The following is a 25224-nucleotide window of genomic DNA, read 5'->3' as shown; positions in this document are numbered from 1 at the left end:
TTTTCATGCTTCTTTTGACCCATTTAAGTTTCTGATCTTCAAGAAAATTGGACCTGTGAATGTGGCATGCTAAGTAAAATCCAGGTCCTGATATAATGCTTGGTATAACTGTTTGTCCAGATTCTAATAGCCATGAACTAGCACTTATCATACCACATGTCTGTACAGTGTGTTTGTAAATCAAATGCTGGTGGGGAGGGGGGAGAAGAGGAGTGTGACTTCAAATTAAAAGACAAAATTCCAAGTTGCAGAACTTCTGAAGGTTAAAGTATGGATGCTAAACAAGGGGCAGTTAGAAAGCAACTTTCCCTTATATTTTCTTAAAGAACTATAGAGAAAGAAACATCAAAAATGTTTCAAAAAATACTTAAAATTGTATTAGTATTGATACTCCAAAAATTGTCTTGAAGTAGAAAATAAATATTGTTCTTTTTTAGAAAGAAAGAGAAAAGGGCATCCAAACCTAATTCAGTAAAAATTAGGGTGCTCACTGAACAAGAACATCCATTTTCCTTTTAAATGGATTTTGGGTTGAAACATAAAACCTCAAACCACCATTAGAAAAACAACGTGAAATATCTGCCTTAATTCTAGCCCAGTGAAATTATACACAAAGAAGCCAATACGATTTCATGATTTCCCTGAGATCGCCAATATTGATCGAGGGAAGGCGGAGGGATGGTGGGAGTGAGGGAGGAGGGAGGGAGGAAGGAAGGAAGTGAGGCAGAGAGAAAATGCAACTCACCTTTCTGCTCCCAGGCACACCGAAATATAATTCCCAAGAGCAGGTTTATCTTGGTGTCCTGGCAAATAAGTTTAACATTTTGAAAATTTATTTAAATGGCAATTTATATACGTAGGTTTCTGTATGGAGGAAGCATCAGCTTAGGGTAACTGGCCACTCCTTGAGCCTGAAGCCAGCGTAACAGCAGAGGCTACCTTAGCACTGGGGCATATCAGACCTACTACTTCCCAGTTCTGCTTCTCTCCTGCTTCTCTCCCTGTGCACTCGTGGACCAAGAGCAGGTTGCACTCTCGTGAACTTTTGTTCGACTCAGTATTATATTTCAAACATTAACTAATTCAAATCATCCCAAATGTCCAGCTGCCATATATAATAAGGTAGGGAGTGCGAAGAGAGACAGTAGGAGAGGTTGAGGAGGAGAGGAAAAACAGACAAACCAAAACCTGAGTTATTTTACCTGTCTCCTGTTGTGACACTAGAGATGTGAGCAACCAGAAAAGTATGTCTGGCAAACCAGGGGATCTGCCGCTTTCTTACTCAGGCTTTGATAACACAGAGAAGACGCTATTTGAAAGAATAATTGGCAGCGTATTGGCCAGAGCTCAATAAAGTTGATCTATGAATAACGTCACTGTAAATTCATGTGACAGGGTGGGGGTGGGGGTGTTGCTCTGAAGCTGGAAGAAAGAGGAGGGCGGCAGAAAAGGTCACTAAGACTAAGAACTGTTTTCCAAATGAATTAAATCTTTCTCTAGCACCAAGAAGGGACATACAGTATTCCGAGCTGTGCCCTTGTTTTCTTATCAAGTTTTCTCTAACAGCTGGAAGTGGTTGAAGGGGGCCGTCTTAAGGAGACCCCCTGCTCTTCTTTTGACAGCTGATCAAAAGAAAATAGGTCACGCTTCTCAAACTTATGTCCACCCTGTCCTTAATTACTGTCTCTTTAAACAAAGGCAACATCTGCGCAACCTCAGCTAGCTTGAATCTTCGGAGGCAAACAGAGCGCAACCTGCTTTAGAAGAATCTGTTACTTTTAAGGCTTTATGCCGGGGGGTTGGCCTCTCTGTCTTCAACCACCCCTCCACCCCCACTCGGGCTGCAGAAATCTCCAACTCCTCTGTCCCCCAGTTCCACTCCCACCTCCAGACCTGGGGTTGCTAAACAACGGAAATTCTAGGAAGACGTTGGTGCACTTTTTAAAGCCTTGGCTTGCGAGCGTGCTCGGGCTGGCCGGTTGCTGGCCTTTTCAGAAACAAGGTCTGAATATGCAGATGTCAGCCAGGACTCCTTTTCGTCTGCCCACCGCTGTTCCTCTCTCGGGATTCGAGAGAAGCGGGTGTGTGTGTGTATGTGTGTGTGTGTGGTGTGTATTAGGAGAAAGGTCCACGGGTGCCGTCCCAGCTGGTTTACTTACTCTCTGCCCCCGGGAGAAGTTTGCTCACTACGGACACCAGCGACCCTCCTCACCTCCACCCCCCTAGTTCTACACTCTCCCCACTTCTTTCCAAGTCGCTGATGCAGAAAGCACTTGGTCACCTTGAAACGGCAGCTCCCGGAATTCTAGTTTTGTTTTGCAATCTAGCAGGGCTCTTCGGAAGCCTCATAACTGAGATTTATGGGCTCACCGGGTAATTAAATGATGTTATTGTGTTACCTTTGCATGCGTTACGGCTGCCCGCGCTGCCCGTGGGCCGCCGGCCGGTCGCAGCTCGCTGGCGGCGAGGGCGCTACAGTTCCTCTGGCCGCATAGATTATGCACGCCCCGGCCTCGGGAATTTACCGTGCATTAGAATACATTAGCGCCTGCATTTTAAAAGGCTAAACTAGTGGCTCCCAGCTAGGGACTCTCGGGAAGTGGCTTGTTAGCGACGAGTGTTCGTCTACACTGGCACATAGCGGAGTCTTTTGCTCCCGGCTTACTCGCCTCCAGGGAAGCTTTGGGGTGAGGCGAAGGCGACTGAAGCAATACCCCTTCCCCCAGATCGCAGCTGCCCAGGGGGGACACAGCGCGGCATCTTTCACTGAATCTCGCTCGCAAGCACTCCAGCCTCCCTCTCTCCAGCGACCCCCACTTCCCCTCCCTCCCTCTCCTTGACGTTTGATTCCAGTAGCAAAGGAGGAAAAAAGGCACCGAGCCGTCAGCCAAACCTGAAAAGCGCCGCCCCGCCCCCTTCACAGCCATTGGTAGCTTCCCGTAGAAGGCCCGCCTCCGGGGGTAGATGCGGCCTTGGAGTGGCTGCGCGTGGCGCCCGTCGGGCGTGGCCCCGCCCCAGGTCCGGGAGGGTAGGTTGGCTGCCCCGGCGAGCGGCAGAGCCCTTCTGGACAGCTCCCGCTCACCCAAACAGAAGACGTCGGCGCCGGAGCGGGCTCGGACATGGCGAGGCTGCGCGCCGGCCCAAGCAGCGGGGCCCGGTGATCCCTCCCTCCCTCCCCGTCCCCTCCCCTCTCCCGCACACACGCCCCGTCCGCCCCCACCCCGCCCCCACCCCGGGCGAGCCCGCCCGCAGCCCCGGGGCGCACACCCGCACGCGCGCTCCACTCCACTCACTCCCGCACTCCCGCGCCCCCCCCGACTCCAGCGGCCGAGCCCCGCCACGCGCGCCTTGCCCGCCCGCCGGCCGCCCCCGCCGCCCCTGCAGCCCCAGGGCCCCGATGGACTGAATGAAGGCTGCCTACACCGCTTATCGATGCCTCACCAAAGACCTAGAAGGCTGCGCCATGAACCCGGAGCTGACAATGGAAAGTCTGGGCACTTTGCACGGGCCGGCAGGCGGCGGCAGTGGCGGGGGCGGCGGCGGGGGCGGCGGGGGCGGCGGCGGGGGCCCGGGCCATGAGCAGGAGCTGCTGGCCAGCCCCAGCCCCCACCACGCCGGCCGCGGCGCCGCTGGCTCGCTGCGGGGCCCTCCGCCGCCTCCGACCGCGCACCAGGAGCTGGGCACGGCGGCAGCGGCGGCAGCGGCGGCGTCGCGCTCGGCCATGGTCACCAGCATGGCCTCGATCCTGGACGGCGGCGACTACCGGCCCGAGCTCTCCATTCCGCTGCACCACGCCATGAGCATGTCCTGCGACTCGTCTCCGCCTGGCATGGGCATGAGCAACACCTACACCACGCTGACGCCGCTTCAGCCGCTGCCACCCATCTCCACCGTGTCGGACAAGTTCCACCACCCGCACCCGCACCACCATCCGCACCACCACCACCACCACCACCACCAGCGCCTGTCCGGCAACGTCAGCGGCAGCTTCACCCTCATGCGCGACGAGCGCGGGCTCCCGGCCATGAACAACCTCTACAGCCCCTACAAGGAGATGCCCGGCATGAGCCAGAGCCTGTCCCCGCTGGCCGCCACGCCGCTGGGCAACGGACTAGGCGGCCTCCACAATGCGCAGCAGAGTCTGCCCAACTACGGTCCGCCGGGCCACGACAAAATGCTCAGCCCCAACTTCGACGCGCACCACACTGCCATGCTGACCCGCGGTGAGCAACACCTGTCCCGCGGCCTGGGCACCCCGCCTGCGGCCATGATGTCGCACCTCAACGGCCTGCACCACCCGGGCCACACTCAGTCTCACGGGCCGGTGCTGGCCCCCAGTCGCGAGCGGCCACCCTCGTCCTCATCGGGCTCGCAGGTGGCCACGTCGGGCCAGCTGGAGGAGATCAACACCAAAGAGGTGGCCCAGCGCATCACCGCGGAGCTGAAGCGCTACAGTATCCCCCAGGCGATCTTCGCGCAGAGGGTGCTGTGCCGGTCTCAGGGGACTCTCTCCGACCTGCTCCGGAATCCAAAACCGTGGAGTAAACTCAAATCTGGCAGGGAGACCTTCCGCAGGATGTGGAAGTGGCTTCAGGAACCCGAGTTCCAGCGCATGTCCGCCTTACGCCTGGCAGGTAAGGCCAGGGCTAACCAGGGTCCAGGCTGCTGGGAAGAGGGCTCCTGGTCCGGTGCTTGTGGCCCAGGTCTGCGCCCCGAATCACTTATCTTGATTCTTTCATTCTCTTTCCTATACACTTCCTCTTTCTTCTCGTTTTTATTTCTTCTTCCATTTTCTCTTTCTCTTCTGGTCTTCCCCTACTTTCTCTTCTCCCTTTTCTTTTTCTTTTTCTTTCTTACTCTCTCCTTGTCCCTGAGCTTTCATTGACCGAGCCCGCCCCCGTTATATTCGCCCTCCTCTCAATGTGCCAACCTTTGCCCTCTGTCCGATCTTCCCAGGTACTGGAAGGCGGGATGGGCGTGTGCGTTTTCCTCTAGGAGGCCTGTCTTTCCAAGACTCACAAAAACCGGAACCTGCCCTTATTCAAAACCCTGTGCACTTCAAGTCTTTTTCAGACAACACATTTCAATTTTCCGGGCTGGCTAGTCTCCCTGTGCAGAGGCAGTTGAGAGGCTTTGCTCTGCAGAGGGAAGAGAGCTCTCTACTCTCCCACCCACCATATAGGCAAACTTATTTGGTCATTGGCCAAAGGCACAGCCTTGCCCGCACAGGGAACCGGCGGCCAGGATACAACAGCGCTCCTGGAGACCATCTCTGGCCTTGGCGTTGGGGCAGGGACACTCTGACCGGGCTTGAGGGGCTCGGGCCAGCTCCAATGTCACTACCTACAGCGAGGGCAGGGTGTAAGGTTGAGACGGACACATTCACCGCTTTGGGAGGACATGGGAGAAGAGACAGGTGGAAAGCGCTTTGCCTTGCTCACCGGTCGCCCTTGCCCCGGTCCCAGCGTTTGCTGGGATTTGCCGGGGCTACGGGAGACACTGGGCGCTCGCGGGAAGAGGTGCTGAGAAATTAAAAATTCAGATTAGTTAATGCATCCCGACCACGGGCTCCAGGCTCCGCCTTTGCATTAAGCGGGTGCTGATTGTGCGCGCCAGGCGACCGCGGGGAGGGCTGGCGGCCCGCGGGAGAGGACGGGTAGAGGCGCGGGTTACATTGTTCTGGAGCCGGCTCGGTTCTTTGTGCCTCCTCTAGCGGCCAAGCTGCGAGGTACAGCCCTCTATTGTTCTAGGAGCACAGAAACCTCCGGTGTGGGCGGCGGGTGCGCGAGCTGGAGGGAAAGATGCGGTAGTTAACTGCGACTGGCACGCAGTTGCGCGCTTTTGTGCGCACGGACCCGCGCGGTGTGCGTGGCGACTGCGCTACCTCTAGGAGCCAGCCACTGGCCCAGAGGGGCAAAATGTCCAGACGCCCCTCACTGGGGAGGACACACTATACCCTGTTGCAGGCCAGGGTGGGCAGCTTCTCATGGACCGGGTGGAGGGGAGTATCTTTTAGGATTGGCGGGCAGTCTAGGGGAACAATTCGTGGTGGCGATGATTTGCATAGCGCCGATCTTGGGATGCGCGCGGTTTCGAGCCGACCTCGCACAGCTCGCTTCCGGAGCTGCGAGCTCAGGTTTCTACCCCCGATCCCCAGGGCTTTCCTCGCACCACTGAGCCCAGCTTGTGGGGTGCACTCGACCGATGCCCGACAGGGCTGGGGAATGTGACAGGCAGCAGGTTCACCCGGGTTTGGGGAAGAGGCGTTTCCGCTTTGACAGCATTTTCCTTTGCTGGCTGCTGGTGGATTCCGATTCCCAGTCGGTAATCGCCCCGCAGTGTGGATCTAAGAAGGTAAAGAAAATCTGGTTTCCCTGCAAAGAGCCTCCCCCAAATTGGCGGACTCCGGATACTTTGAGTGGATTTAGAAATTTATGTAATCTTTCTCCTTTAGTTTATTCTTCATTCTCTCCTACAGTTTTCTCTGATTTGCTGTTGATTCGGGGCAAGATAAAGCAGCTAGTAGAGAGTAATAATAATAGCGGCGGGAAATAAACTGGAGGCTTACTGTTAGTTCTTAACATTGTAGTACCCCTTTGTCATAGATCCCCCCAAATGTCCCAGGCCCTTTCCAGTGGGTTTTAGCACCCGCCGGCTTCTTGGCACTGGGAACCAGAAGGATGGTCTTAGACGGGTACAGTTAAAGGCAGGATGACAGCTATTCTACTCCTGCTCATCTCAGAGCGCTGCCGCCCCCTCATGCCTGTCGCGCAAAGAACATAGCTTTTAAAAAACACGTGCCTTCTGCCCATATAGGTCTGAAAGTGATGTGGAAAGTAATGCTTCGCCTATTAGCGAGTTTCAGCTTTTAAAATGACCCCAAGCATTGCCGAGATGAGAAAGCGTGGCATCCCGGGGGTCTTCAGCCCCACCCGCGCCCGTGGTGCAAGTCTCCAGGGGCAGGCCCGGGAGAGCACTGCCCACGCCGCTAGATTTTCCGCAGAGGAGCGCTGAAACCGCCTTCGTGGGAGACAGAATGCCTCCTCCAGCGAGTGAAAAAGGCCTGCTGAGGACCCCGCTTTGCTCGAGCATTCAAATGTGTGTCTGTTTTATTACCCTGGGTTGAAAAGGGACAAGAGCTTTAGCCTTTTTATCTGGCCATTTTATCAGCAACTACAAGTGTGTTGAGTGGTTATTATTACATAGGAGGCTTTTCAGTTTGGGGTCAGTAGATCAGTCTCTTCAGACACTGAGGCAGAAGCTGGGACTGGTAAGTAGGTATTATGTGCTCGGAGTGCTAGGGGACAGGAGCAAATGGAGAAGAAAAGCGGAGGCTTTATCCGCCGGGAGTATCGATCGGAATCCCGCCGGGACGCCGCAGAGGGCCCTCGCCGTTGGGCCTCGGGGGTTTAACAAGCCCAGCGGCTCCGCAGGCGGCTCGGCCGGACTCCCGTGCCTGGAAGACACTGTCCCTGTCCCGCTACCGCCAAACCTGCCTCTTCTGTTTCTCTCTCATAGGTTATAGGTTGCTTTTCTCTCTCATTTTGGCCCCGTCCCCGGGTCCTGCCAAACGGCCAAGCAGGCTGGGGTTTAGGGGGCTCAGAATGAAGAGGTCTGATTTGACCAGCGCACCCTTAGGCGAGGTACTGCCGGTCACAACAGAGGGAGGTCCTTCCTCCCCAACCTGCCGGTGTAGTCACAGCCAAGGGTGGCACTTGAAAGGGGAGAAAACTTCGGAGAAACTCAGATTGCCCCAACATTAGATTTCAGAGAAATTGACTCCAAATGCCCGGATTCCTTCGGAAAGGGCGGCTAGGTGGCAAGTGGTTGCAACCCCGCCAGGTCGGGCCTTCGCAGAGGTTCCCCAAGACTAGCCCTTGCAGGGCGGTTTTCAGCAACCTGACAAGAGGCGGCCAGGACAAATTTCCGCGGGTTCGAGCACACACTGTCAGGCGTTGGGCCCCAGAGACCTCTAAACCAAGCACAAACAAGAAGGGAGTGAGAGAACCCAGGCGAGAACTTGAACGGGCGTTCCTCTGAGGAAAAGCGAGGCCTCTGTGGCAGGCATGGTTTCTTCTGACGCCCGAAAATCGAGCGGAGCGCCCGACTACATTTCCTGCAGAGGTTTCCGCCTCCAGTGAGCCCGGATCCCCCAGCGGCCTGCTGGAGGCTGGTCTCCAGTCCCCGCCATAGTCCGACGCACGGCCTTCTCCTGGCAGCAAGCTCCCAGCGGCCAGTCTGAAACCAATTCTGTTCAGGTGGCCAAGGGCCCTTAGCCAACCCACCTTGATGTCGCCTGGGCCACCTGACGCCCGCAGCGGTGGGACACGGCCCGGGCAGTGCTCAGTGGCTCCTGCTAGGGGCACCGCGTGCGTGCTTGTCTTCCGCTGCACCGGGGACGTCCTTGGGCGACACGGGCCGCTGGGCACCTCCCAAGCCGAGGAAAGCGGACCCCCTTCGCAGAGTTTCGCGCCCACCCCCTAACCTCCCACCTCGTCTGTGGCTGCTCGGGCTCCCGACTCAGCCCACCTTCCTGGCGGTTTAGTTAGGATCCGAGCTGGAGAGGCTGAACTCAACCCGCGCCAGTACGGAACAGACGATATGTTTGCCTGCTAGCTGCTTGGATGAATAATTGAAAAGTTCGCTGCAGTCTCTGCTTCGTCAAGTCCTGGGTGCCGGGAGAACACCTTCCCAACACGCATCAGGGTGGGCGGGAGCGGGCAGAGGAGGCGGGACCCGAGGGAGGAGAGTGAACCCGAGCAGGAGAAGCAGCTGAGGCAACCAGGCGCCCTCGACGCGAGAGGCTGGGCATTTATTTTTATTCTAGGCTTTCCACTGTGTGGTTATGTCACTTTCTCAAACAAATGTGTATATGGAGGGAGATCGATGCTGATAATGTTTAGATGATTAAAAGAGCATTAATGCTGGCAACAATAACGTAAACGTGTGGACCCAGATTTCATTGATCTGGAACTTGATCCGGCGCGTTTCCAGTAAGCTCGACGGCGCGCTCTTCCCAGCAGAGTGCTCGCCAGCGCCACGGCCCCGCGGCTTTCCAGCGGAGCCGCTTCGCCAGCTCTGCGCGGGTTCTCCCGTGTGACCGCAGCTCCTCCCACGAGAGGCCCCAGCCCGTCTCTACTTCCCCGAGGCTTTCTCGTCCTCTCGCGGGGCTCCCGTCCCTCTCCACGCCCCCCCCCCCACCCCGCCCCTGTGCGCGCTCGGTGCTACTAGCGCTTCCGGCGGTCCCCCTGGGCGGCTGGATCCGCGAAGCCAATGCGTGGAACGGTGCCCGAGGCTTCCTAACTATCCTGTGCTTGGCCGTTGCCACTGGGCCCTTGTGACCAAGCCCAGGTTTGAAAATGACGTGGCTAAAGCTGCCTGCTAACGGCGGACCTTAGTCAGCCGCAGATCCCCTCCCATCCTCATCGGTTCTCGTACTAAAAAAGGCTCACGCGCAGACTTTTTACGCAGGTGCATTCGTTGGACAATTAAACGTGGCCCTAGTAACAAAAGCCTGAACTTCATCCCCCCGAATAGCAGGCTGTGCGCTGGGCTGGTCGGGTCTAACTGGGAGAATCTTGTGTCCTACCTTGGCTGGTACAGGAAATAAGAGAAGCAAACTGGGGAACCCCTGCCCCACCCCTTCCCAACCCCTGGACCTCCTGGGCCGAGGCCTGGGTCACTGGCCCATCACGGGTGAGGAGGTGTCCTGTGGGACACCTGCATTGACTGGAAAAGAAACAACTTTAAAGCTCTTCCTTCCTGCTTGTGAGGGACACCACCACACCCTGCCAACCACTCCCCTGGCCACATGGTGGCTTATTTTTCCAGAAGGAGCACTAAGGTGAATTTTATGGAAAAAAAAAATAAAAGAGCAGGGACCGAAGTAGGGATAGAATGAGAACTAATCGTTCTGGTTTTTTTGAAATTATGAATCCCTCCTGTTGGAGAAGGCTGAGCTTTTCCAAGAGCGGATCTCAATCACGAGGGAAAGCAGTGTTTTCCAGCCTTCTCCAAGAACAGTAATTAATAAGAGGAAGGAAAGGAGAGATGGGAAAGCAAATCGTGCATTGTTCTGCTTTGAGTTGAGGCAGAGGGTAGGCTGGTGTTTCTTCCTCATCTTCCCACCAGTACTTCCTTAAAGAAGGGAGCTTTGGTACACCACCTTGGTTCCTAGTCAGAATGTGCCCTACCTGACCGTTTTAAACTACAGATATGTAGTTAAAGATAGCTAGGTAATCAGATATGTAACTAAGGAGGAGGGTAGGTGATTTCCCTTTGGTCTGGCAGACAACTGGCTCCCTCCCCACAGCCCCCACTTGAAAGACTCCTAGGCTCTGGGAGGAGCAAGTGGACCTTTAGAGGATAGAATCATAGACTCTCTTCCACTCCCATCTTAGAATTTGAAGATTGGGCGGGATTCCTGTTGAATGGTGAGGGCCGGGCAAAGAATAAACTGATTACTCCAGATTCTCTGTCCCTACAAGGCACCAGCAACTGCTTCACTCTCCTCTAGAGCCAGGTCTGCCCTGAGCAATAGCACCCTAGGCCAGTTTTACCATCCCAAGCGCCAGACTTCAGCCCTGAGGGAAGGAGAGCCAGCCTCTCCTGCTGTCTTCAAACTGAGGCTTCATTTTACAGTCACCCCCTAATGTGGGAGAGAGCCTCCCCACCAGGTTTTCTGGCCTTTAGACACTTCTTCTCTTCAAAGAAGAGACCAGAGGAACAGGACTGAAGAACTCTCAGGAAGAAAGTCCTGGGCTTCATACTCTATGGCTACTGGCTGAATTTGGCAAAAAGTGTCTTCATGAAAAGTAGTATCATGGAGGGGGATCCCTGGAGCAAGGAAGACCTCAAGGGAGAAGCAGAGAGATTTAGTTTCTGGGTTCTTGCCAAAGGAAGGGAAATTAGGGGGGGATAAATAGAAATAATTGCCTGGATAAAGGGCCCTGGGGAGGAGGGTGAAGACGGAGGCACCCTAGGCCTTAAACTTCATCTAGACTCCCTGGGCTATGCTGACTTCTGACCCTTTTAGGGACCTTTGTTTTTCCTGACTTGGGAAAAGTTCCTTCTTCCGGGGAGACAACTCTTTACTTAGAGGGGAGAGTCCATGATGAGGAAGCCCTCTGGGGTGATTTATGCTGTCAGGTACAGAGCTTCATCAGGTTAACTCACCCTGTGGGGCCCTATCATCCCCTCTTATCACCCAGGCTTTTTCCCTAACCAACCTCAGTGCCTTTGGGGGAAAGGCTTTTTGATTTCCCAGTCTCATTCAAGGCAATGGCTGAAAAATGTACATAGGTTTTTCTATGGGCAGGTGGGGAAGAGGTAGGGAAGTAGATTGGGTGACCCAGTCCATCTAGTGCCTGACATGGTGCAGATGGGCAAGACTTGGAGTCTGGCTGTGGGCTGTGCAGATAGACATGGCCTCACATCGGGAGCAGGATTCCTAGAAGCTGTGGATGTTTATTATGAAAAACTGTCCCACACAAATTGTCCCAGAGGGCAGGGAGGCTCTGCATTCCACCTCGGCGCCTCTTTCACCATTTGAGGATCCATTACGCTTCTGTAGAAAGCAGACTTTGTTTGGGTTGGAAGCACACCTCCAGTGTAATTTAATCAGCATTGGACTTTGGCTCTTGTAATCAAATATACATATACTTTCTCCTGCAGGAAGAAAAATAATTTCTCTGTAACTGGTATTGACTTGAAGTCATGTAATCTCTGGAAAGCATCACATTTTTAAAGGGAAAGGTAAAATTAAAGGGAAAAGAACCCACAGTGTTAGTGGTTTGCTTTGTCATTACTAAGAAGAGCCAGTTATCTCTTAAGAAAGGGCAGAAGAAGCATTCCTAGAGCACATTCCTAGTGCTGCTCCAATTGTAGATATTTCATTTACAGTTTTCTCTGTGCAGTCAGCCTCAGAGATGGTTAAGGATAGGAAACTAGGTTGACTGGCTCACCAAATTCTAGAATGTGGGCTTTATTACTTATGTTGCATTGACATCCTTGAAGGAACCTGTTTGACAGCTCATTTTTCTGCCCTATTTGGAGAGGCCACAGGCAGCAGCAGCTCCTTGAGTTCCAGCAGGATCTGGGTGGGTAGCAAGCCTTTTCTTTAAAGGGTGATTGGCAGCCATTGTCAGCTTGCTTCCCACTCCACCCCAGTGCCCTTGAGCATGAAGCTCTGTGCTAATGTGTCCCCCTGGAGCAAACTTGGAGTGCCCACCCCCCAGGGTGAGGTTCTGGGCTTTGCCCAAGTTGAGTCTGTTAGGGAATCTGTTGTAAACACAGATCCATTGATTTGCATTTGTCAGAGAGTAAAGTTAAACCAGTGAAAAGAGAAGCCCTTACCCTTTTATGCAGGGCCAGGGAAACCTTTCATATTGATCCTATTGATCCAACCTTTCCCTTTAAGGAAACCACATAGTTAAAGACCCTCGTTCAATAGATTTACCCTTCGTGCTTGTGATATTCCTTTAAGTGTTCTCATCTAGGATAGCTGGGCATTAAGCCCACACTCCAAACCAAACAAAAATGAAAAGGGGGTGGAAAGAGAGGGGGTCAGGAGGCAGAATTGTGGGAAGTGAAATTAAATCAAACTGAAATGTGTAATGACCCAGTTGGGGATGTTTTCCTCATTCTTCTAAAATGACATGCAGGGATAAAGACAAAATAGGTGCATTTTGGCATCTTTTTTTTTTTTTTTTTTTTGAGTAAAGGAAATCTGTTTATATGACTAGAGTAAAAATGTCTCAGGAACATCATTTTCTACTGTAAAATTATTTCAACTAAACCACCAGTTTGCTTTATTTAAGCTGGTTCACTTAAAAGCAGTGATGTTGCCACAATTATTTTGGCTCCTTTGTAGCAAATCAGAAAAAGGATTGTCCCCAGAAATGCAATATTTTGGACTCTGTATATGAGCATAAGCACCGAAGTCACTTGAAAAGAGAGAGGATTTGGAGTTTTTATGTTCTGCTGAAAGTGGGAAACGGGGTGTAGAACTTCTGTTGTAGAACAGAGTAGGTGGAATAGGAATTGCCAGATATTGCTTAGTATCCCTCTTGCTTGCAGATATAAAAATGAAAGTCTCATTTGCCTCCAGAACCACCAGCACAATCCATTTCATTTCTTCCCTGACTTTTTTTTCCTCTCTAAATAACATGCATTTGTGATTTTTTTCAACACAGTACATGAGCTATTCCTAATTGGCTATCTCTTGGGTTGTTTTTGTACATTCATGTTTGTTTTATGTGATTGGAAAATATTAATGATTTTGTAGGTGAGCTAATGTATTTATCTGCTGAGTGAGTTCAAAGGGCAGAGTTCAGCTATGGTTCAGGTTAATTGAACAGGAAGCAGTGAGCTCTCCAGGCTGTGTTGAACAAGGGATCAGTCCCTTAAAATATCACACTCAGCAAACACAATTTCACTGTCTTCATCCTAAAGTCTGATGTAAGAGGCTCAGATCAACTTGGATCACTTGTTTAAAAAACCAAAGCAAAACACAGTAACTGCAGCAAAACCCTGGAGTTCCCCTCGGGGAAGAAGAGTTTTCTCATTGGCTAATTGCTTTATTGGTAGCACTGACCTGCAGAGCAGCTGCAGGAGCCTGGAAGAAGGCTTAGGCCTCAGAATAATGTGCTCCATTAGAACAGGGCAAGGCATTTTTTGTTTACTCAACTGGAGCTCCCTGCAAAGTGCCATTAACCCTGGCCCAACTGCTTGTGTGCTGCAAAAGCCAAAGGTCACACCAGTCAGTCTGTAGGCTCAACAGCTCTGCCCTGGTAGGAAGGTTGGGGGCACATCGTACTGGCACTGCCCTCCCAGGGGCTTGGGCCAGCCCTCTGGGCCCTTTCCAGAGTTTTGACTAAAGCAAGCAGTTGCACAACTAGTTTACATTTCCCAACTGCTGAATCATGTTTTGATGATTAAATAGTTTTGATCTCAGCACCATCAATCACACACATACACAAAATCCCCCCACTGCCCCTCTATTTTCTATTTATGCTCCCTTCATTACTGTGCATTACAGTAAACAGAATTGTGCAAACGGTGCTTTTAGCAGGAATACAGTTCGGATAAGTGCTTGAATCAAGGGGAAGACAGACCTCCAAACATGGCTGGGGGGCTGTTTGATGGAAGAAAGGTTTCAAGTGGAGCCAGGGAGCACAGTCAGGGCTTCCACCGCCGGCAGGTGAACTAGAGTGCCACCTGCCGGGAGTCTTCTAACTGCACTAAGCCCTGCACCTTCCACAAGGTCCAATCCCCTTCCTTCATTTTGTTCCTAATATCCTTGTCCCCATTCCCCACCCTCCAGATCACTACCTATGCAAACATTATCTTCCCAGAAGTAACTTAAAGAGCTTTTTCCTGGTCCTTTGAAACTCTAACCTCTGCCTCTTCTAATTCATTGCCAAGGAGAAATCAACAGTTCTGCTGTCTTAGATGAGGTGATTTGCCCATCCTGCACATTGAGGTAATAGTCTCCTGCTTAGTTGGACTGTGCTTGGGGGAGGAGAAGCAAAGAAAGCAAAGAATAGCCGTGGGAGGGAAAACGAATGATTATGTGTGGAAGAAAAATGGCTCCGTTGATTGTGCCAGTGAGGGCTGTGCCTACTGTAAGGTGTTCTGCAAAGATAAAATATTGTACAAAGGAGAGAGGATGGGAGAGAATTAGCGTCTACAGGGAGGACATCGAGAAAGAGATATGCCAAATCAGCAAACTAGAGTTGGGCTTTGTGAAATCCCCTGGAAAGAGAAGAAGTGAACCAGCCGTTTTGCAATTGCAAAGAAGTGAGCCAGTGAACTAGACTTCGAGCCAGAATGTGGAGCTGGCTGTAGCTCTGTGGGTGGCAGCTATTTCCACACTTGCTTCACATAGACCCCTGCCTGGAGCCCCTGGTAGCAGAGCGCCTGTGGCTGGGTTGCTGCCTCCACACCCCGGCGCAGGCTTCAGGACCACGAACAGCGCCATGGAGGAATGCTGTCTGAGCGAGTTTCCACCTCCGCCTACACAAGGGAGATGGATGAACCTGCTACTGGGGTTAAATCCAGGCAAGAGCTTGACCAGTAACTCCAGCTCTGTATGTCTCAGCGCCCCAGTGAAGGGCCTCATATTTTCCTCTGGAGCCCTGTGGCTTTTTGGTTCTCTGTGTGAGATCAGCAATAATAAGGGGAAGAGGAGGCGGTGTCTGGGTGAGAAGACAAAAGATGCTGAACGACTCTTTCCTTCTGAAGAGGAAGAGCATTTCCACCGCTGGGGGGCGGGGGATTGAACTGTTTTTCTCCATGTTGCTGCCTTCTGCAGGCATGATTGCCACCCTCAACGGGATATTTTAGATTTAGGCTTTCCCTTCGAGTGTTACTGTCTGCCTGCCCCCATGCCCCACCCCCCAGGTATACACAAAGGGATGTTTTTGTTTCCCTAGTTGCATGCACTTGATTTTTGAAAGCATGACTTTCATTACATTTAACAATATTCTCACATTATAGCAGCAGTAATGTCACAGGGAGAGCCAACTGTGGAGCATCACCACCTTCGATTAGAAACTGGATTTGGGCCGGGCGCGGTGGCTCACGCCTGTAATCCCAGCACTTTGGGAGGCCGAGGCGGGTGGATCACAAGGTCAGGAGATCGAGACCATGGTGAAACCCCGTCTCTACTAAAAAAAATAGAAAAAAAATTAGCCGGGCGCAGTGGCGGGCGCCTGTAGTCCCAGCTACTGGGGAGGCTGAGGTAGGAGAATGGCGTGAACCCGGGAGGCGGAGCTTGCAGTGAGCTGAGATTGCGCCACTGCACTCCAGCCTGGGCGACAGAGCGAGACTCCGTCTCAAAAAAAAAAAAAAAAAAAAAAAGAAACTGGATTTGATTTCTTGAGAGCCTAGTGATGAGGGTTTTTTAAGAAAAGCCTTGACACTGCTTCTGCCCCTGACCCCCTCCAAAGGGCCAGAGATGTTGAGTGACTTCCTCCAGGCCACACAGTGGAGTCATATGGCACTGGCCAGGGTGAGAGGTGACAGTCGGCACTGACCCCTGACTCTGGCCTTTTTCAATCAGTTGCTCTGCTTTATTTCTGTTTTTGTTCCAGAGAAAAGAGATAGGAGGGTCCTTTTGGTCTATGAGCATAACTCACATCTCTTTGGGTTTTGAGTAAAATGGCCCTTGACTTCCTAAAGCTAATTAAAATGTAAAACTTTTGCCTTATTTCAAGTAACTTTAGTTCAGACCTAATTTATTGCTAAGGTGGTTCTCAGGGAGGTGGAGCATTGGAACAGAAAAGTGTGTCTCATTTAAAAGTCAAAGGTGTGATAAATGAGAATTTTTTTTCCCCTCTGACAATTTATCTTCAAGTTCCAGGTGGCTCTTGTGTAAAAGGAGGGAAAGTCCAGCCCAAAACAAAACAAACCTGGTAGAGCATTCAAATTTGATGTTGAAAAAAAATTGTTTCTGTGTGTCTAAATGCCCAAAATTTCGTTCTAAAAATGAGCAGGAACATATCTGAATCAGTTATAAAAATGGGTGTTATATATATTTTGTAAGCTTTGACTAAAGAAGTTTCTTCCAGCTGTGTAATCTTTGAATCTGTGGATGTGCCTGTCTCAGGAGTTGTTGGGTTCCACTGTCAAAACCTTTTCCAGTAAAACATGGATTTGGCAACAATAAGTGTAGCCTTTTTGGCCCACTTTATATGCATCACTGCATCTTACTAAAATGAGGCATTACGCTCTGCAAGGACTTGTACTGAATGCATTTCCTTTGTAATGAACTCAATATACTTTTGAAAAGATATTTTGACAGAACTGCTGCATAAACAAGACCTTTTATATTATCTGTTTTGACTCCAAATACTGAAAAATATGTGGAGTACGATAATTTTATGCTTTTCTGAATTAGTGCCATAGATCCCCAAACCTAAAAGATGTAGGGGAAAAATTCTTCTTGGATGCAATTGCCTCCTAAGTTCATTTAAGTATACCAGAGTTCATTTCAGTTCATATTCAAGGGACAAGAGTGAATTCTGTATTCACTTTCAATGACTAACCCTTCTCATCCTTTCTTTCATTCTTCTGAAGAGGAAGAGGTGCACTTCCTGTTGAAGACCAAATCCTCTCCTGCCTTCTCAGTACTCCATGCTTCCTGTATGTAGATGTCCCTGCCTTTGTGAAGTTTTCTCTGTCCTCCTAAATTGGGATCTCCTTGGACCATCCCTCCCTTTGCATTTATAACATAGATAGGTATTGCCTGCTGTCTTGTCAGTGTTGCCCATTAGATTAAGATCCAGAAGAGGAGGTTGGATACAGCATACAGGAGGCAGCCAATAAATATCTGTTAATAAGTTAATAAATAATTTTCTTTTATAAGACACTGTTTCTACCCATTGTATTTCCCCCGTATTATTGTAGATGGCATCTGAAAAGGAATCATCAGCCCCAGCACATCATTTAGGAGAAGCATTTCAAAATGGCAAGTTCTCATCAATGTGACTTTCCTCCCAAATTACGATATTATAACCATGTATTAATTCTAAGGGGAATCTCAAAGTAGGGTTGAGTCTTATCCAAATCTTCAGATTATTGCCAGTGGAGCAAGATATGTGAAATGATCATCACTAGACACTAGACTAGGGACCCATTTTGCCAGTTGGCTCTAGTTCCCCCAAAGTAACCCTCCCCAGTCAGTCAGTTCTCCTCGTTTTCCTGCTCAGACGTTGTCCTCACTGTCCCGTCCATGTCTTTGCACATTCTGTTCCTTCTGCCTGGAATTCCTTATCTCATCAATCCCTTTCCAGGTCTTATCATTCCTAGCCACCTCCAATCCTCCTTCTCTGAAATCTTCCCAGCTAACTTTGGCCCATTCCTTTCTCTTTATTCCTGAACTCGACTTGCAATCATTGCAAATGACAGAACAGCCTTGTTGACTCTGGTCTTACACTGCTCTCTAGGTCTTTTCTGTGTCTCCCTTTCTTCCCCATGGCTCTGGAGGGGAGATAGCATATCTTTGAGTTCCCCATAGCTGCTGGTCCGTGGTTGAACCCACACCAGGCATTCTTTTTTGAGTAAGTCATTTGATGGCCTCCTATCTATCTTTACGGAAGCCCCTAATTTCAGTCACTCAATGGGAGAATAGGTTGGGTGTGTTTACTTACATCTATCATTCTTTTCTAGCTTCTTCTCTTGAAAGGTGGTATTCTTCTCTTATTTTGCTTTTTGAGCCGGAACCTCACTTTGTCACCCAGGCTGGAGTGCAGTGGCACAATCTCGGCTCACTGCAGTGTCCATCTCCAGGGTTCAATTGATTATCCTGCCTCAGCCTCCTGAGTAGCTGGGATTATAGGCACCTGTCACTATGCCTGGCTAATTTTTGTATTTTTAGTAGAGACAGGGTTTCACCATGCTGGCTAGGCTGGTCTCAAACTCCTGACCTCAAGTGATCCTCCTGCCTTGGCCTCCTAAAGTGTTGGGATTACAGGTGTGAGCCACTGCGCCCAACCTAAAAGAGGGGTATTCTTTTCTGTAAATGTTTTGGTCATTGATGGAAATATTGGCTTCCATAATTTAAAATGGATTTCTGTGTTAATCTGAAATGAGACATAAGCTTAATATAGAGAATACAGGGCTCGTGATGTCTTGGTTAATAGCAAAGGTTGTTCTGCTTCATACAAAGTGCAAAATTTTACCCACCTCAGGTGCCAGCAATCATATCAGCAAATCAGAGAGGCTACCTTCCTATTTTAAGTCATTTTAATTATCAGTAAACTAAACTTGCATTTAAACAACCATTACTTGAGATACTACAAGTGCTTAGGTTATTAATAACTTAAAGTTACCTGTGAAGGAAAAAGCCAGAGGTTAATATTTTTATGTTTTTATTTGATTTTTATTTTATATTTTATTCTTTTCCTTTGATGAATCCATTGCTGCCTACACTGTACTGAACTAAGTAGTTAGGAGTGAAAATATATGGACTAGCCCTTGTGCCTCTTTGATTTTACTGTACATTTAAGATTTGAGTGGATATGTCCTCACTTACTTTTACAAAATCCATATGGAATTGAGTGAGAACAGAGTTTATTATTATCTCAACTTTAGTTAGAAACTGGAACTAAGATCATTTATTTGCTATACATCTCATGCAGAAATTATATATTGCCTTGTGATATTTCATCTTTTTTTACAGTTATGTTTTGACATTCATATTACATGAGTAACAAATTATAAAGACTAAGCATTTATGGACAGAATTTAGTGTTAAATGAAAGCATTCCAGATTTTTATTTTCTGTTGCCTTGAATTGAATGCATTGCTGTGCTGCATGATAACTGGGTAAACAATTGACCTGTGTGACTGTCATTTTTGTGCCTTGCATAACCAAACCAAGTTTCCTTTGACACTAAGGCAGAGACAGGCAGGGTTGAGCTGGGCAGGAAGCAGCTCTGAGGCCTCCCTGAAGGGCCTTAGACTCCCAGTGTGGGAGTCAGAGGCCACCCTGTTCTCTGGCTACGGCACCATAGCCTAGACATGGCTGGCACCAAAGGCTATACACTTCCTTCTTTAGCCTCCTTTTTCTGCCTTCTTCCTAAAGGAAGCAACTGGGACCAGAAAGAGTCCATATTGCTAGCACTGCTCCTCCCTAACCAGTTCTCCATCCAGAGCCTTAGATTCAGGTTTGCACAGGCAGATTCTGGAAAGTCCATTGAAAGAGCAGGGTGCAGAGTAAATAGGTAATGAATTGGAGGGGAAAGGGAGGAAAATTCACAGCAGAGACAGGTGGACTTTTCTAAGTGGATAAGCTACACCAACTCAAGAATCCAAGTATTCCACCCCTGGAAAGCAAGAGGTGAAAGCAAGTTGGTTCCATTGGTGAAAGCAAGTCACCTGCCTGAGTCCAGAGACAGGGTGGAAAGGCTCTACAAAGTTACATGGCAGGAAGCATGGGCACAGAAAAGGCAAGCATGAGGAATTGGAGGGGGTTTTTGGGTTTTTTTGTTTGTTTGTTTCATTTTGTTTTGTTTGCATTCTACCTCATGCTACGTATTTTAGCTCATTTATTATTGGAAGATGCCCCTGATATAGTGATACATGAACATCAAGGATGTCCAATAGTATAGGGCTAATTTTGGCAACAGACAGAAGATAGGCGTAGGGGTATTTCACATTCATAAGTAACAAACCTATGCCCACTTTGACAGGAACCGTGCCTCTTTGTACTGTGACTGTTTGTGACATGCTTGATCTTCTCGACTAGATCATAGCAAGCAGGGACCCTGGGCTTTGTTCTCTTGCATCTTCCCTTTAGCCCCACCACAATGCCTAACATATAGTTTGCACTTAGTAAATATGCAAAGCTAAATGATCCCCAGCATCTCACTGCTCTAGTGTCCCAATGGGAGATCCCCTCAAGCCCCACCAGGTGATTGCTTGTAGCTCAACCTGTATTTTATTTTATTTTATTTTATTTTATTTTATTTTATTTTATAGACAGAGTCTTGCTCTGTCACCCAGGCTGGAGTGCAGTAGTGCAATCTCGGCTCACTGCAACCTCCGCCTACTGGGTTCAAGCTATTCTCCTACCTCAGCCTCCCAAGTAGCTGGGATTACAGGTACCCACCATTATGCCCAGATAATTTTCACATTCTTAGTAGAGATGGGGTTTTGCCATGTTGGCCAGGCTGATCTTGAACTCCTGACCTCAGGTGATCCACTCACTTTGGCTTCCCAAAGTGCTGGGATTACAGGTGTATACCACCATGCCTGGCCTCAACCTGTATTGTAAAATAGGGTTTCAGTTTAAACTTTTAAATTTTGTTCTACTACAATAATTACCAAATTCCAGGGGAGCAAAGTCCAACCCTGTTGCCTACAGAAGTTAAGGCATCCAATTCAGATCTCAATTATTCTGTGACAACAAAATCTAAACAAGGCGAACACTGCTTAGGGTTTACCAATGAATATAGAAGCAAGTTGGAAGTGATATCAAAAAGATCAAAAGGTTCACTCATTTATGACTTGAACAATGTCTCAGTTTTTTAAACCTTAGGTTCTACATCTGGAGCATACTTTTTTAAAAATCATAAGCAGTATTAAAAAATACTTGGCAGTTTTGTCTTGATTCTTAATGTGAGTGTTAAGGGATGCTGTCCATTAGTGAGTACACGCCAGATCATGTGTTTATTGCATCCTCCTTCTTCCATGCCTGCCCCTAATGATCTGGTGCACAGAGGGCTACTTGAGCTGACTTATATGGATCTCAGTTGCTGTCATTTGTGCATACTTAATTCAGAGAGGTGATCACATTGATTTCCAAGCCCCAGTTTTTAAGACACTGTACTCACGTAGATATCTTAGCTGCTCTATGTTGTCTGAAAAGGAAAACATTTTAAGCCTTTGGAAGCAATTTTGATGGACATTTCATTGTGTTCTATATTACTCACATAATTAAATTTCCTTCACGTCAAAGTCTGTTTAAAATTAAATTGAGAAATATTTTTGAGTTCCATCGGGCAGATAACTTTGTTTAGCTAGATTCATTCTGCATACTTATGAAATGGCATCCTATGAATCAATACCCAGTGCTCACAGTTCCCCTGAATGTGAAGAAATGGCACCCTTAGTAGGCAGTTGTAGTCTCCTGTAATTCATAACAAGCTGTCCCTAGTTATTGAATGTGTTTACCCTGTAATTCCAGAAAGTCCTTGTGTTTTTATGCCTGTGGTTTGGCAGACTGATTTATTCAGATGCTGAGCATTGTGAACTAAATTCATAACTTCTTTCATGCATTAGCTGGAGTCATAGGACTCTCATTTTACAGACTCACAGTCCAGCTCATAGTGGCTAGCTTTCTTTGGGTCATACCAGAGTCTTATTTGCATGGCCAAAGGGGTAGAATTCCAACTTGGGTTTGAAAGCAAATAGGGTAAATTGTCAGAAGATGTATTCCTGTATGCATCTTTGGAAACAAGACATAGGAACGAACCCTTATTTTTCAACTCTACCCACCCTGCTGAGGACAGAAGAACAAGCCCTCCTCATCTTTTAACCTGCCTCTCCTTGAGACAGCCATTCCATTAAATTCTATGGCAAGGGAATCTATGGTGTTCAAACTGTAATTGAAGAATTGGTATTCCATAAACGCTGCTTTAATTTAAAAAAAAAATTATTCCAAAGAACTGCTTTTTGTTGCATTGTTAATTAGCCTTTGAACATTTTTGAATTCATTATAACCTTAAAGGTCTGCCAAGGTCTTTAAGGTTTCTTGTTTATGGTTTTGCCTCTAAATAACTGTAGGTACATTGTAACGCTATTGTGAGCCTTAAGTAAGTTAATGCATATAGATGCTTAGAACAACTGGTAAATAGTAAATATTTGCTAAAATAGCTGCCATTATTATTGATTGATTAATTTTATGTAACTTCTCCATATATCAGTAGGAAATTTGGCCTGAGTCACCAACGTTCCCATAGTTTTTATATATTAAGAATATTGCCTGGCATTGTCAATGACAGCATGAGCCAAACAGATCCAGTTCGTATCTGAGCCATCATTTACTAGCTCTGTGATGTCAGGCAGGGGACTACTCTTGAAGAGCCTCAGTTCCCTCCTCTGTAGGAGGAGGACAAGGTAGGTCCTGACATTATCTAGTCAGTGTACAGATTAAATGAGATGCCATAAGGGTGTATGGCACCTGGTACATTGCCTCCTACCTCCTCAGTTCTGCAGTTAACATCCTATCACACATGGGCACATCTGCACTTCAACATAATTTCTTTGTCATTTTCTCAGGTGAGATTTAGGATGAGTGAGATTGCCAGACTCTACACTCATCACTGGGCATTCTCTTTGCAAACTGGCCAACCATGCAGCCGGACTATTTACTCCCCACCCCCAGTGTCCTTTGAAGACTCCCTTAACAATTATGGGCATTTTGCTAAGCTCATGCTTAGAACCCAGAAGTTGACTGTGCACACAGTGGATTCTGACTGAATCCCTACAGGCTTAGATTGGAATACAGTGCACTTTGCAAGTGTGGTATGTATTGAGCAGATATTCTATATTTGATGGAAGTTCTCATATAAAAATGGAAACTAAGCCAACAAAGCTCAAATCATCTGTCTCTATAATGATCACAGGTTTGAGAGGTCTTATCAGAAAGTTATTTTTATAGATGCCCAGGTGGTCATGAGATTTAAAATGCTAAGGAGAATGGCTTCCTCTTTAACCTCTTTTCTGTTTTTGATATGTCTGGGCCCTGCTTTTTTATCTTGTTCCCCAAATCCATTCACTTAGGTTCTGACTTGGCTCCCTGGAGAGCTCCAGTTTGGGTTTACACCATCATCTTTATTCCCACATTAGGATCCTTAACAAGGAAAGAGAAAATAAAGAAAACCTATAGACATCCAGATGTTGCTTTTTCTGAAGTAGTAACTATATTTGATAATATTTTGAAGCCGTGGGCCACTGAATTCTCAGCATGCAAGTTTATTTAAACAGTCTCTAGTATCCTTTCCTGACCCCAAATTACTTTCAAGCATTAATTGTCCTAGTGGTTTCATGGCCACAGTATTTCGTATTCATTAGTATTTTCATGAAAAATTATAACACTAATTAGAGTGGCTTCCAGTTAATTCACTTGGTGATTCATTACTCTCTCCTTCTTGGTGATCTGCATGTGGTCATCCTGGAGAAAGCATCCAAGGGTAATTGCAGCTCTGTTCCCTGAGTGATTGCCTAATGCCATTAGTTCTGATCCACAGGAGCATCTCGGGCAGCTCTGATGGGGTCTGATTATAGCTGCACCCTCGTCCAGCCCTTTGGATTCAGGGAGAAAGGGAAGCCTGCAGTGAGGACTGGTCCTCTGGAGGGGTCTAGGGAAGCAGAGGGGAGGGACATCTTAGAGAAAAGGAAGTAGGAGCAGGGGAGGGAGTTCAGGGATTTGAACATCACTTTAACATCTTCCAGAACCTGGGGTAAGGACAGGATAGAGTAAAATCTGCCCTGATAATTTGCACATAGAGTAAGAAAGGTGGTTTCTCTTCAGTTTCAGCAGACATGTGGCCAGGCACTGAGCTGGAGTTTGGAAACCTGGTTCCTTCTCAGAGCTCTGACATCCAGTTCTTCCAATTGAAAGTTTATTTGACCTCATTCCCATTAGGATGGCTGCTGTAAAACAAAATGAAAACAAAAAATAACTAATGTTGGCAAGGATGTGGAGAAATTGGAACCTTGTGTACTGTTGGTAGGACTGTAAGATGGTGTAGCCACTATGGAAATAGTATGGCAGTTCCTCGGAAATTTAAAGTGTGAATTATCACATGACCCAGAAATACCACTTCTGAGTATATACTCCAAAAGAACTGAAAGCAGGGTCTCAAAGAGATATTTGTACACCCATGTTCACTGCAGTGTTATTCACAACAGCCAAAAGGTAGTGGAAGCAATTCAACAGTTCATAACAGGTGAATGGATAAACAAAATATGGAGTTTTCATACAGTGGAATATTATTTAGCCTTAATCTAGCCGGGCGAGGTGGCGGGCGCCTGTGGTCCCAGCTACTCGGGAGGCTGAGGCAGGAGAATGGCGTGAACCCGGGAGGCGGAGCTTGCAGTGAGCTGAGATCCGGCCACTGCACTCCAGCCTGGGCGACAGAGCGAGACTCCGTCTCAAAAAAAAAAAAAAAAAAAAAAAAAAAAAAAAAAAAGGAAGGAAAATCTGACATATACTACAATATGAATGAGTCTTGAGGATACTAAGCTAAGTGAAATAAGCCAATCACCAAAAGACAAATACTGTATGATTTCACTTACATGAAGTATGTGGAATAGTCAAACTCATAGAAATGGAAAGTACAATGGTGCTTGCCAGGTGCCTGAGAGAGGGAAATGGAAAGTTGTTTAATGGGTGTAGAGTTTTAGTTCTGCAAGATATAAAAGTTCTGGAAATTGTACAAGAACGTGAATATACTTAACACTATAGAGCTATCACCTTAAAAGTAGTTAAAATGGTAAATTTTGTTATGTATATTTTACCACAATTTCAAAGAAAGATTGTTATTTATATTATATTGCTTGCTCAATTTTTTAAAAAATTAAAAATGAAAACAAAATAGAAAAACAAAAAGCCAGGTGCAGTGGCATGTACCTGCAGTCCCAGCTACTGGGGAAGCTGAGGTGGGAGGATTGCTTGAGCCTGAGTTCTGGACTGTAGTGCATCAAGCCCACCAA

At 48.1% G+C, this 25224-nt stretch overlaps 1 protein-coding gene across 1 annotated transcript in view; it reads left to right on the top strand.

The window, feature by feature from the left end:
• Window positions 1–3054: 3054 nt before the first annotated feature.
• The window catches only part of ONECUT2 (one cut homeobox 2), a 56758-nt gene continuing 34588 nt past the window's right edge, over window positions 3055–25224 (top strand). The window contains exon 1 of the mRNA XM_008013985.3: window positions 3055–4634. Coding sequence (XP_008012176.1) covers window positions 3407–4634 — 1228 coding nt within the window. The 5' untranslated portion in view covers window positions 3055–3406. The remainder of the gene's footprint in view (window positions 4635–25224) is intronic.

This window comes from Chlorocebus sabaeus, chromosome 18 (genome assembly GCF_047675955.1).
Source record: "Chlorocebus sabaeus isolate Y175 chromosome 18, mChlSab1.0.hap1, whole genome shotgun sequence".
Taxonomy (NCBI): Eukaryota; Metazoa; Chordata; class Mammalia; order Primates; family Cercopithecidae; genus Chlorocebus; species Chlorocebus sabaeus.
Note: the sequence above shows the minus strand (reverse complement) of the source record. Positions and strands in the feature narration are given on the sequence as shown.